This window comes from Heloderma suspectum, chromosome 16 (genome assembly GCF_057233095.1).
Source record: "Heloderma suspectum isolate Gila_16-S chromosome 16, 16-S_ref, whole genome shotgun sequence".
NCBI lineage: Eukaryota > Metazoa > Chordata > Lepidosauria > Squamata > Helodermatidae > Heloderma > Heloderma suspectum.
In genome coordinates, this window is record NC_139473.1 from 22497537 (window position 1) to 22510593 (window position 13057).

Genomic DNA, 13057 nt, shown 5'->3' on the forward strand with positions numbered 1-13057 from the left:
CAGCTCCCTATGGGGGCTGCCATTTGCGTATGCTTTTTTTTTTTTTTTAAGTCACCCGTGATAGGCTACGTGACGATTTACGTAGCCTATCACGGCTGACTTTGCAAATCTAGCCGTGATAGGCTACGTTAATCGTCACATAGCCTATCACGGGGGCTTTTTTTTTTTTTTTACTTTTCTTGGAATGGCGGCGGCGGCAGCCGGTCGAAAGACCAGCTGCCGCCCCCACCCCTGACTAAGACCTGCCGAACCGCTGCCGGGAGGGACATTCGGGAAAGGTAAGTCCCATCCCGGGGGGGGCGGGGGGGAGAATTTCTCCCTGAAACTACTTTGGGGGGCCAAATACGTTGGCACTTGGCCCCCCGAAGTTTTGGGGAGAAATTCTCCCCCATCCCTAGTTTTCGCTACTGTATGTGTGCCTCAGAGCAGGAAAGGATTTTCAGGGTGGGGGTGGGATGGGGGTACATTATCACAAGCATATTGTCCTCAGTCAAATTACCTTGAAAAATTATAATTATGTGATCTAATATTATAACGATATTATTTAACTCCAAGTTTTGTTTTAGTGCTCTCTGTTAGGGAGGCCCTGAGGGTTTTGCAAAAGCACATGAATATCCAACTGGACATGAATGGGTGTGTCTGGGGAAACTAGTCTAGGTGAGCCACCAACCAGCGGGAAGCCCTGCAGCACAGAGCTCATGCAGCGCCTATTTCAACAAGGCTGGGCACGGGCGACTTGCAGCTGGCTCGCTTCTGTAGCTTCTGAAGGCTTACCAAGATGGACTCACCTTTTGATGTGCAGTGGTTGTTTTAAAGGAGAGCCCCCAACAACTCTGATCAAATTTTAAAGCCAATCGGTCCAAAATGTGGCCTCCTGAGATCTCCATTTTGATCTTTTTCTCCAGGCTTTGAATTGGGCATGTCACCTCTAAATGAGGGCCTCTGACATTTTTGGCAAAAGGGCCGAAGAGCTCTTGAGAGCACAGCCAGGTGTGTTTTGGGCATCCTTCCTCAACTTGGGGCCTTCCAGATGTGTTGGACTACAACTCCCATAATCCCTCTAGCCAGCATAGCTCCCAACACTTCTGGAGAGCCCCAGGTTAGGGAAGAGCGTGCTGCGTGGGTGTACTTCCCTTTCTTCCCTTGGATCATTTCAAATATTTGCACCTAATCGGAGCAGCAGGTGGCCGAATCCAGAACGGCCAGTCGCTGCTGAGAGTCTGCATGCCTTCAGCAGGGAGCAGCACAAAATGCCTCCCTTCCGGCTCTGCTTCCTTCCACTCTGCAAGACAAACTGGGGCTCAGAACTGCGCCCTACAGAACCTCATCACAGCGATGCCTGTTGGGCGGCTCAACGGGGCCAGCGAGAGGCGAAGTCCTCATTTGCGGGGGGGGGGGTGTCACAGGTAGCCTCTGGAGGCTTCTCATTTCTCAAGCGTGGTGAGCTTGGGTTGTAAGGCCATGGTTTCGGCGGTAGATTCTCGGCGTAATGTGGCAGGTGCGGCGCCAGGACTGAGCGCTGGAGACTGGGTGGATGGACGGTGAGATGTAAACATTTTGCGTCTTTGAGGGGGTGCAGAGAATGGAGGAGTTTCGCAGGATGGAGGGGCGGGGGGGTTGCTAGTGGGAGTCTTCCATCTGCTGCTGAATTTTCTCCAACATTTCCTGCATCCGTCGCAGCTGGAAAGCAACAGAAAATGCACGCCTAAGAGTCCCTTTGTCCCAGGCCTCAGTCACAAGAGGCGAAGATTTCACACCCTTTGATTTCCCTTCTGCATGGGAAATCGAGGGCAGCAGCAATGAGCCCACAGGAAGCACTCCAGAGGGAGAGGTGGATCTGCTGCAGGTCTCCTGCAGGCCTGGGGATCCCATTTCAGCCCAGGGCCGAATCCAGCTTCAGCAAAGCTCTAGGGGCCACGTTCCAGTGGTGGGCAGGGCCAAAGGCAAACAGGGTGGAGCCAAAGGCAAAAGGGGGAGCAAAAATACCAGCATATTTTTAGCTCAAAGCTCTGACTGCCAGTAACTGCACCTTGGAAGAGGCATTTCAGCCTTTTAGAGTTGGGGGGGGGGGGCGTGCCAAAGCCAGGAGACCACCAAGCGACTGGCAGCTGAGGTCAAGCCAAATCTAGGTTGTCGGGTGGGAGGCTGCAATCCAGGACCACCCAGGTGGCTTTCTCTGCAAAGCCGCCTGCTCCACCCGCAGGGCCAGCTGGACGGGCGAAGCAGGCAGGCAGGAGACGCTGCAAGCAGGCAGGTCTCCTGCCTGGATGGGGCAGGCAGGAGACGCTGCTGTGGGTGGGGGCTCAGAGTGGTCAGGCACATTTGGGGACAAGCCAGGCCTAAGCAAGAGGGACAAGCTCCCCTTGGACCAGAACAGTGCAAATATCGCCGTGCAACCTCCAGATGTGTTGGACTGCGACTCCTATCATCCCCAGCCTGCAGTCCAACTCGTCTGGAGGGCACCTGGTTGGAAAAAGCTGTGCTAGGTGGATCCAAGGCCGCGCGTGCCGTGCTGGCGCTTCGGAGGCTCAAGGGAGGCCGGCGTGCGCCGATCTCGACGTCGCTCACCTCCTCGTCCTTTTCCCGGATCAGCTTCTCCGTCTCCGCGTCTGGCGCCGGGGGGACGGCCGGGATGGGGAAATCGGTCCCGCTTTCCCTGGTTAGCTTGCTGTTCAAAAAACATATCGAAAACAAGGGGCAGCTCAGCCAGGCGCCTTCAAGGCGCAGGGCCCCGAGGCGCGCCCGCTTCCCCCGCCACCGAGACCGCGCAGCCGGCTTTCGGCCAGCTCCGGCCAAGCCAGCCCAGGCACCGCGCTGTCCTGCCTCCGTGTCGCCCGAGAGGCGCCTCGCACGCCTGCCGTCCAGGCAGCCTCGAGGCCGGAGCAGAGGCGCACGCCGCGGCCGCCCCGCCGGTGGCCTCGGACGCCCGCGCCGCCCTTGCACAGCCGGGGGCGCGGGGCCGTCCCGCGGAACGTCTCGAGGCAGCCGCTGGGGCGCGGGGGCCAGCTCCGGACGGGGGCCCTGGGCGCGGCCCCTCCCGCGGGGAGCCTCCCTCCTCGCCCCCGCCGCTGTCGGGGCCGGGGCAACCAGCAGGCCGCGGGGGCTCGTCAGCGGGCCGCCGCGGAGCGCTGGGCCTTCGCCAGGGGCCGCCACGCCGGCCCGGATGCCGGCCGGCCCGGCGCGCCTTCTCGGGGAACTGCTCAGGAGCAGCGCCTCGGAGCTCGCAGAGCCCCTCGGACGAGGAGCCTCCTCCACGCGGCCTCCCCGCGCCCCAGGCCTCTCGCGAAGGCCCTCGCGGCCCCCCTCGGCAGCTCCCGCCGTCTCGAGGACAGCGCGCCTCCAGGCGCCCAGCCACGCCGCCGGGCGACCCTCGGGGGAGCTCAGGGCAGAGCCGCTGAAAGGCCCGAGCTCGAATCCCCAGTTCGAGGCGCGCCGGGCACCGGGCGCAGGGAGGGGGCCGCGCTCGCTCTGTCCGAGGCCTGGGAGAGGCAGCCCCGGCGAGCGGGCGGGCGAGCTGGCCCCGTTCGCGGCAACTTCGTGCGAACTGCTCAGGTCTCTCCACCGTGGGCTGCCCGGCGCTGCCCGCGCATCACGCCGAGGGGCTTCAGCTCGGGGCTGGGCCGCGGCGCCCCTCGGCCATGGGCGCGCACGACTGGCTAATGCCCGCGCCGCGCCGCGCACTCGCCTCCTGCTCTTGAAATCTGTAGCACGAGGAGAATGAGCCTGGCCTGCCTTGCAAGGCTGTTGTGAGGAGGACCGAGACTCTTTGAACACTTGGGAAAAAGCTCCGTAGAGACCCTGAATGGGGTGTGTTGGACTGCACCTACCATCATCCCTATCCATGCTGGCTGGGAATGATGGAAGTTGCAGTCCAATTTGCCTGGAAGCCACCAGCTTGCGGGAGGACGATCTAAAGTTTTCACTGATTCATAACTGTGGTCTGATTTTTTATTGTGAAGGCCAATTTTAATTGGCAGGGTAGAGAACTAAAAGCACGCTTCTTTCGGGGGGGGGGGTGCAGATTTTTTTTAAGGCTGTGTTCTTAAAATGTTATTTCAAACCAGGCCTTTTTTCAGAACCATGAGGACTAGAATCTTACTTCATTTTGTGAGGAAGGTCCGTGGCTCAGAGGTGGACAGCTGCTGCCAGTCAGGGCAGACAACAGTTAGATGGGCCAGTGGTCTGACTCAGGATAAGGCCGCTTCCCGAGTTCCTATTTAAATCAGCCCTTGATTCAGAAACATGAGGACTAGAAACTTACTTTATTTTTAGAGCAAGAAACATAACTTAGTGGCGGAGCCCTACTTTGCATGCAGGATAGGGATATCCGTTGCTTGGAACCCCATCTCACTTTTGGCTTGATGGAGATCCATGTAGTGCCTGGCTCAGTTTACATTTGTGGGCTGAGCCGCGGCTTTTTCTCTGAACTCTGTTGAGCCAGCCGTAATTTGTGCAAATAGAGATTTGCAGCCAGTTTTCATATATTTGCATAATTTGCTCAAACCTTGGCTGCAATTTGCATAATTTTCACAAATTTTAGCCGCTACTGGCGTGATTTGTGCAAATTTGCACAAATTGCAGCTGTAACTTGCACAAATTAAAAAATACGAGAAAATGCAAACTTGCCTGACTCGCTGCAGAGCAAGTCGGGCTCTACAAGGTAAAAATGGACTGAGGTCCGGGGGACCAAATCAACTGAAGCTCATTGGGCTCCACCACCTGGACAGATTTCTCTGACATCCCTGATGCAGAAGGTGCCCGGTTCCGTTCCCAGCATCTCCAGGTGGGGCTAGGATGGAGTCCTGCCTGAAACCCTGGACTGCCACGGCTGCTGAGTCTGACTCTGGAGCCAAGAGAAGGTGGCTTCCCATGTTCAGGATGGTTCAGAAATGGGGCCTCCACTCATGGACTCTCCCCTTCCTCTCCATGTCCAGTCAGCTTTGAGAGTGACATCGGAGTGGCGTCATCATTTCTCTCCATCCTGTCTTCGTGACCAAGTTCTTGTCTTCCTCCTCTCCACCTTCTCCATTCTCCAGTTGCTTTGGCTGAGCGCACCTACCCCCCCCAACCCCGAGCGCCGCCAGGATGGTCTTTGGGCACCAGTGGATTGCTAGCATGTGCCCTCCCTGCCTATGGCTGAAGCTCAGTGGCAGAGAACAGGTGCCCAGTACTCCAAAGATCTCCAGGGTTCCATCCCAGAATCTCCAGGTACCTGTATTTCAGCCAGCAGGTGATGGGGAAACACCCCTCTGCCAGAAACCCTGGAGAACCACGGCCAATCAGAGTGGACCAGTGCTGGACCGATGGTCCGTCTCAGTCTAAGGCAGCTTCAGAAATTCATCTGGATGCCATGAGCCAATCTGGAGAGGCCCGCTGGCGCCAGGGTCTGGTACGGCCCGGCGGCTGCCTGGAGCCCTCAAGGTGTTCGAAGGAAGCAGATTCGAAGCCTGCTGAGCCCCGCATTCAGTGCAGTCCTTGTCCCCCCGCCCCCAGTCGTCTTCCTGGTGCTCAGACGGAGGACTGCAGACAGAGAGCACAGCCCCGCGCAAGCTGCCACAACACACGAGGCGTGCGGTTCGGGCGGCACGGCTGCAGGGGCTAAGCCACATGAAACACAAGGCGGCAGCCGGGCCTTAGGAGAAGCGCGTGGGGTCCCCAGTCGGGGAGAGGGCCACCCCGTGCGGGATGGGGAGGGTTAACCCCCCATCCTCCAAAATGCCACCCACCCATCCGCGCGCGTGCGCGCATACACACACACTACCGTGGGGACTAAAAAAGGGAGAGCGAGACCTCCATTAGGACAAACGGAGGTTCTTTTCTGTTTTTAGTCCCTGTGGTGGTAGGGGTGAATTTGGGGGCGGGGGGAGGTGGCAAGGTTTAAACCTGCATGCGGTGGTCCCAATGTGGATTGGGGCCCCCCATGCTTACACTACAGTAAACACAATGGTGAGGATCTGCTGCACGTTATGTATTGAACACAGCATGCTGTTCAGCCCGGAGTCCTGTTCTAGCGAACTCCGCCAAAGAAGTCGTCCGTGCAGCTGCAACACGCTGCCACCGCGGCAAAGGCGTATTGATGTAGGTGGTTGAATCCCGGACTCTGGCCTTCCCAAGCCCTCCCCCCCGCCCCCAAACCCACACGTGTTCACTTCTGCAGCCTGGCACACAAGGTTCTCTCTGCCAATGCTTGCTGGGTAAGCAGCAAAAATAGCCCATCCCTTAGGAGACCCCCCCCCCCTTGCAGAGACTACAGAAGTCAACCCTCTGGGTGGGAGGGGGATGTAGTGGATCAAAGCTGCAACCTTAGGCCTGGAATTTGGCCTCTTCGAACTCTGAGACTCTCCCGCTTTGGGGAAATGATGTTTCTAGGCGGGGAACCGCCACAGCCAAATTGTGTCCTGGTCACCTGGCAAAGAGAAGAACCTGGACCCAGCCTTTTGGGGTGCGCGGAGCAGCATCAATGCTAATTACGCAGCTTGCCAGCAACACCCAGAGATGCTTTGGCCGTGGAGGCAGGAAAGACAAGACGTGAGCTAGGACTTGCCAGAGCTCAGCCCCAGAACCTGTTTTCATCATCAGGGCTGAAGTGCCCCTGGCAATGCACAGCGTGCCACTTCTGAGGAGGGCCGGCTCCTGGCAGAGCTGTGGTTGGGTGCACGGGAGTGGGCCTTCCCAGCCGGGGAACTGTGGAACTCTCTGCCCCAGGGACAATGGGGTTTCAGATAAGCATTCAGATGCTAAGCAAAGACGCTCTCTTTTTTTTCAAGCCTTCCAATCCTCCAACGGCTAGAGCAGGGGTGAGCAACTTGTGGCCCTCCAACGTTCTTGGCCTACAGCTCCCATCAGCCCCAGCCAGCATAGCCAATGGTGAGGGAGGCTGGGAGTTATAGGCCCAAACACCTGCCCTAGAGCCATGCATTATTTTTTTCTATGCCTGTATTTACCCCCAAATTCACATAGATGTTCTCTCCCTGCCCCCCCTACCCACTTCTTCAAACTTCTCAGGTAGTTTCCAGTAATTTCAACGGGACTGTCCAGACTGGGGTTGGATGCAGACTAGTTTTGACTAATGCGAGTTCCACTGATTTCAACAGGTCTACTCCAAGGGGTACCCTGGGGCCCCAATCCAGCCCTCCAGGGTTCTCCCATATGGCCACACCCCTTTCCCATAGCCCATCCCCTTTTTGGAGGTCTCCTGGCTTTGGTGCAGTTTTTCCACCATTCCAAAAGCCTGAGATGCCTCTCTGGAGGCCGATTGGCCAGCAGCAGAAGCTTGAAGCTAGATTAGGCTGATTTGGCCCCACCCCTTCCGCATTTGGCCCCACCCACCCCTGGAATGCAGTCCCCCAAGATCGTCTCTGAAACGGAGTTGAGCCCTCTGGGTGAAAGAGGTTCAACTGACCGACTTGAAGTAGGCCTACATCTGGATCCAACCCTTGTTTTCTGGCCCATAATCAACCTACACCCCCCTGCCCTGGTTCCCTTTACATCACCACACCCGGGGGCCTGCTAGCGATGCCAGCACACGTTCCACGGCTTTGCCCATGTGGTGGACGAGGGCAAGGGCCCTCCTGGGCTTGCCAGCGTGGGAGCCCTGAAGCTGGGCGGAAGGGGCCAGCCACAAACCTGCGCTGCTTTCCCACCGATGCGATAGCAGCAGTGAGGCACCGTGGCAGAAATAGAACGTTTTCATGGGCATCCACAGGAGCCAGACAGGAGGCTGGCCGTGCCCCAGCCTGGCACGGGGATGCGGTGCAAATCCTCAGCACTGGAGGATCGCCCCACGGGCCAGAGACCTCAGCGGCCCACTCCAGAGAAGTGTCGCTGCAGCAGTCTCCAGGACGAGGAATCCCCCCTTCTCCCCAAGGAGTGTGGCAAGCGGAGCAGTGGAACAGAGCTTGGATTCACAGCGGGTGCTCTACCGACTTCCTGAGCCTCTCGCCAAGCCCTCACCCTGGGGCAGTGGGGCAGAACCTCTTTTGCCCCAGAGGCCAAAGGCCACTGTGGAGAAGATCTTGGGGGCCGCATTCCAGAAGCGGGAGGAGACGAAAGCAAAAGGGGCGGGGACAAAAAATCCAGCCCATTTGTGCTTAAAGCTCTTCCTGCCAGTAACACAACCTCTGGGGGGGCATTTCAACTTTTAGAATGGGGGGGGAACTGCACAAAAGCCAGGAAACCAGCGAATGACCAGAGGTCAGGGAAAGCAGCGTGGCGTGCGGGAGGGGCGTAGCCTTCTGGGGAACCCTGGAGAGCCAGACCGCCCCCCCCCCCGAACTGAGGTTCTGCCCTGGAGGGAATCAGGTAAGCCCCATCAACTGGCTCAGATGCCCTGGACCAGATCTGTCGCTGACAGAAAGCAGTCCAGCAGCCAGGGAGACTTGAATCCCATCACTGCAGACACTGACTCTTGGGTGACTCATCCTCCTTCTCATGCCTGCCAAGAAAACCATTGCCTCTACCGAGCACATTTCCCCATGCACCTCCCTCACGGTATCTTTGCTGCAAGGCCAGATGTGCAAGAAGGATTCCCACACACTTTGCAAAAGCAACGTGTCCCAGAAATAATACAGTGGTGGCATGGGTCAGGCGATACCAAAAAAAGCAGGGTTGTCCTCTTTTTGAAGCTTGGTCAGTGGGGGAGAATGTCGGGTGGATACCAAGATCCATTCTTTAAAAAAGAGAGAGTTTCTCACGGTCCATGCAAGCCCCCTGACACACTCACGGACACACACCCTCCCTGATGCTCACACCTCCCACTCCCATTTGCTTTGTTGGGAAAGTGGTCATTTCACGGCACGCCTTCCAGAGCTGCTGAGGCAATCTAGCATCAATGGGCCAGGAACAAGGAGAGGGACAGCTGCTTCCCCACCTGTGGGACGTCCAGGGTTGTTTCCAGACCTTCTGGGGAAGGCTAAGGGTGGCTTCCAGGTGAGATAATGGACACTTCGAAACAACAAGTCCAAAAACACCCCAGAAAACTGAGGGGCCAAGTGAGGGACTGTGCAGGCAGAATTCCTGGGATGTGTAGTGCTTGTATCAAGCTTTTCCCAACCTGGCGCCCTCCAGATGTGTTGGACTGCAACTTCCAGCATGCCCCAGCTAGCCCTGCTGGCTGCAGCATGCTGGGAGTTTCAGTCCAACACATCTGGAGGGCACCAAATTGGGGAAGGCTGTATTATATAAAACGCTGAAAAAAGGGCCTTTTGCCAAGGGTCCTCCTACTCATTGGCTGAGCGACTGGAATGTTCACAAACATCCCAACTCAGTGCTGGGTAGATGTTAGGCTTCTCAGACTTACTTTGTTTTTTTTACAAGAACTGCAAGACCCACCAGGTGCAGAAGACGTACACTTTGAATTAAAGAGCAAAACACCTCTGAGCACATTCTGAGCCTGGGGGGGTTGCAGTTCTAACTGAACTGAGCTTGCAGCCCTTCCATGCAAAAGTCCACACCCGGCTACCCCAAGCTCTCCTTACTTCAGCAGCCTAAATTTAGCTGGAAAAAACGATTTGGTGTTGCTACTGTGGGAGCCAGAAATCCTTGCCAATCTAGTGCAAATCAATCAGAGATCTAATATCAGTAAATCCCAATCTACCCTTCTGCCCACCCCTGCTCAACTGCTTGGGGCAAAGAGGTGGTCATAGAGTGTTGACAAAACACAGGTCTAGTGAAGGAAGTGAAAGGTCCATTTGGATGAGAGGACGGGATATATAGGTGCCGAATGCTAGAAGGAGAAATGGAGGAAAAAGATTGCTGGACCAACGAGAGGAAAAATGTGCTGGGTGAGCATTTAGTTGGGCTTGGTTTTGGATAAGAACTTGGCCAAACCTGCATGTTTCTTTATAAAAGGGATGTAAAGAATTTGAGATTAGGAACGGATGGATCTGTTAATCTCAGTCTTGCCAAGACTGTTGGATTTTTTTTTTAGGTGAAACGTCTGTCCTGTTTCCACACAAGCCTGTGATTATTTTTAAAAATAATTTTTAAATTAAAAAAAAAAAAAACAGGGGGAGCAAACAGGAGTTGGCCAGGAGAGTTGCAGTGGTAGAAGAGACAAAGGAGACAGAGGCTAAGAGGTAAGTGGGCTGCAGGAAGCCCAGGGGGCTTCCCTTTATCCTTCTGATTGGCTGTGAGCTCACCAGGTGCTTCTGAGAGCTCCAACTGAATGGGGGGGGGGGTGGCCTGAGTACTCCCAGCAGCTGACTGGGCGGGAAGCTTCAGTCTGTTTCCCGCCTCCCAGCTGAGCAGAGCAGAGCAGAGCAGAGCAAGCTGCTCCAGCTGGTCCAGGGACTACAGAAGCAGGCAAGCTCCCAGAGAGCGAGCGAACAGGGGGAGCAAACAGGGGGAGCAAACAGGAGTTGGCCAGGGGAGTTCAGCAGGGGAGGTCAAGGGGGAGGCCCCCAACATTATTTATTTATTTTATTTTAACTTTTTTCATTTTTTAAAAAAAATATTAGTCTCTTTACACACACTTCCATACCAGTGGGACTCTGTTTTTAACCTACAGTGAGTAGAGGACCAGGCACAGGCTACTCTAGAACAATCAGAAAGCTAGACACAAAAAGGGAAAAGAGACTATGGAAGGGCAAGACTCCAGTGGTGGTGACCTGCAAGGTGTGTGCCATGTTTGTTTTCTTGCCTGAGAACAACATGGCCTACACCTGCAACAAGTGCAAGCTGATCATGCTGCTGGAAGAAAAAGTAAGAGGACTGGAGTGGCGACTGTCGACCCTCCGGGGAATAAGAGAACACGAAGAGTTCTTGGACAGAATGGGGGAACTACAGCAGCAAAGGGAAGACCAGAAGCTTGAAGAGCAACAGCAAGATGAGGCAGAAGTGGGAAATGCTGAGAAGAAAAATGGAGTAGAGGATACTCCTTGGAAAAGGGTGACAGGAGCAGAAGAACTAGACGCCACTCTGCTCCAGTGGAAGCAGTGGAGCTGTGGAACCGATTCCAGGGACTTGCAGGACAGCCTGCAGAGGAAGAACCACAAGGGAACCTGCATGAGAGTGAGCAAGAGGCTGAAGGTCAGTCAACCAGAGGCGATGAAACCCAGGCCTACAACAAGAAGAAGAGAAGAGTGGTAGTAGTGGGAGACTCCTTGCTGCGTGGGATCGAGACCCAAGTATGTCGCGAAGACCCGTGGACTTGCCAGGTATGTTGTCTCCCGGGAGGACGGATTAGAGACATGACTGAAAGGTTGCCTGCACTCATCAAGCCCACTGACAGGTATCCCCTTCTTCTCATCCATGTGGGAACAAATGATACCGCCAAGCGGAGCTACGAAGAGATCATGTCAGACTTTGAAGCTTTGGGAAGGAAACTCAAGAACTTTGGGGCCCAGATAGTATTCTCATCCATCCTTCCAGAAGTTAGAAGAGGGACAGAAAGGGAACAAAAAATACTCCGGGTGAATGACTGGCTACGAAGGTGGTGCCGACGAGAGAGATTTGGATTCTGGGACCACGGGCTATACTTCCTGGAAGATGGACTGTTGGCAAGGGACGGGTTGCACCTCACAAAGGCTGGGAAGAATGTGTTTGGCCACAGCATGAAGAACTTAATCAGGAGGGCTTTAAACTGAATCCTACAGGGAAGGGAGACGTAAAGTTGGGGGTAACAATGGACGAAGGCTCATGCACTGCAATGGAGAGAACAGCTCTGATAGTGCCCAATAATAGTCTTCAGACACATGTAGGAAGAAAGCCAGACTATGAAGCACATGGTCTTTGATGGCTATATACTAATGCCCAGAGTATGGGAAACAAACAGAACGAACTTGAACTACAGGAGGGAAATTATGACTTGATAGGTATAAATGAGACTTGGTGGGATGACTCTCATGACTGGAATACAGCAATTGAAGGACATAACTTGTTCAAAAAGAACAGGAGGAACAGAAAGGGAGGTGGGGTTGCACTGTATGTGAAAAATACATATCTCTGCACAGAAATACAGGAGGAGGAGCTTGGTAGCCCCATCGAGAGCATCTGGATCAAAATAAATGCAGCAAAAAATAAAAGGAACCTGGTGGTCGGAGTCTACTACTGGCCACCCAATCTAGGAGAAGATGGGGATGAAACTTTTGAAAAGCAAATAGCCGATGTTTTAAGGAAGCATGATGTAGTAGTAATACGGGACTTCAATTTCCCCGATATTCGTTGGGAGACAAATTCTGCAAAACATGGCCCCTCCTGACTTGTGTGGCGGATAACTTCCTCCTACAGAAAGTAGATGAAGGAACTAGAAGATCGGCTATCCTTGACTTGATCCTAACCAACAGAGATGACTTAGTGGATCAAGTAGCAGTTACAGGAACTCTGGGGGAAAGCGACCGCGTTGTACTTGAGTTCTTGGTTCTAAGGGAAGCAAAAGCCGAGTGTAGTCAAACGCGTACCCTGGATTTTAGGAAAGCTGATTTTAATCAACTCGGAACAATGATCAGTAAGGTCCCATGGCAAGCGACACTAACAAGAAAAGGAGTCCAAGATGGGTGGGAGCTTTTAAAAAAGGAAATTCTCAAGGCACAATTACAAACAATTCCAACTAGAAGAAAAGGTGGAAGACAACAGAAGAAGCCAATGTGGCTTCACAAAAAGCTTAGAGATGACCTGAAAACAAAAAAGGACACATATAGGAAGTGGAAAGAAGGCCAAGTAACAAAGGAAGAGTACAGGCAGATAGCACAGAATTGCAGGGATGGCGTCAGGAAGGCTAAAGCTGAGAACCAGCTGAGGTTAGCAAGGGATGCTAAAAACAACAAAAAGGCTTTCTTCAGCTACATGCATAGTAAAAGGCAGAAGAAAGAAATGGTTGTTCAGCTATTAAATAAGGATGGCAAAACGATAACAGATGACAAAGAAAAGGCAGAGGTGCTCAATTCCTACTTTGGCTCAGTCTTCTCCCAAAAGAGGGTCTATGACCCCCCTGGCAAAGGTGAAGTGCAGACTGAAGGGGCAGGATTGCAGCTTGAGATCGATAGGCATATGATCAAAGAACACCTAATGACTTTGAATGAGTTCACATCTCCAGGGCCAGATGAACTGCATCCTAGAG

At 54.3% G+C, this 13057-nt stretch overlaps 1 protein-coding gene across 1 annotated transcript in view; it reads right to left on the minus strand.

Moving 5' to 3' along the window:
* Positions 1-181: 181 nt before the first annotated feature.
* SEPTIN4 (septin 4) overlaps positions 182-13057 on the minus strand; it is a 56054-nt gene continuing 43178 nt past the window's right edge. The window contains exons 11-12 of the mRNA XM_084823073.1: positions 2569-2668; positions 182-1680 (exon numbers count right to left, since the gene is read on the minus strand). Of these exons, the coding sequence (XP_084679199.1) occupies positions 1621-1680; positions 2569-2668 (160 nt within the window). The 3' untranslated portion in view covers positions 182-1620. The remainder of the gene's footprint in view (positions 1681-2568; positions 2669-13057) is intronic.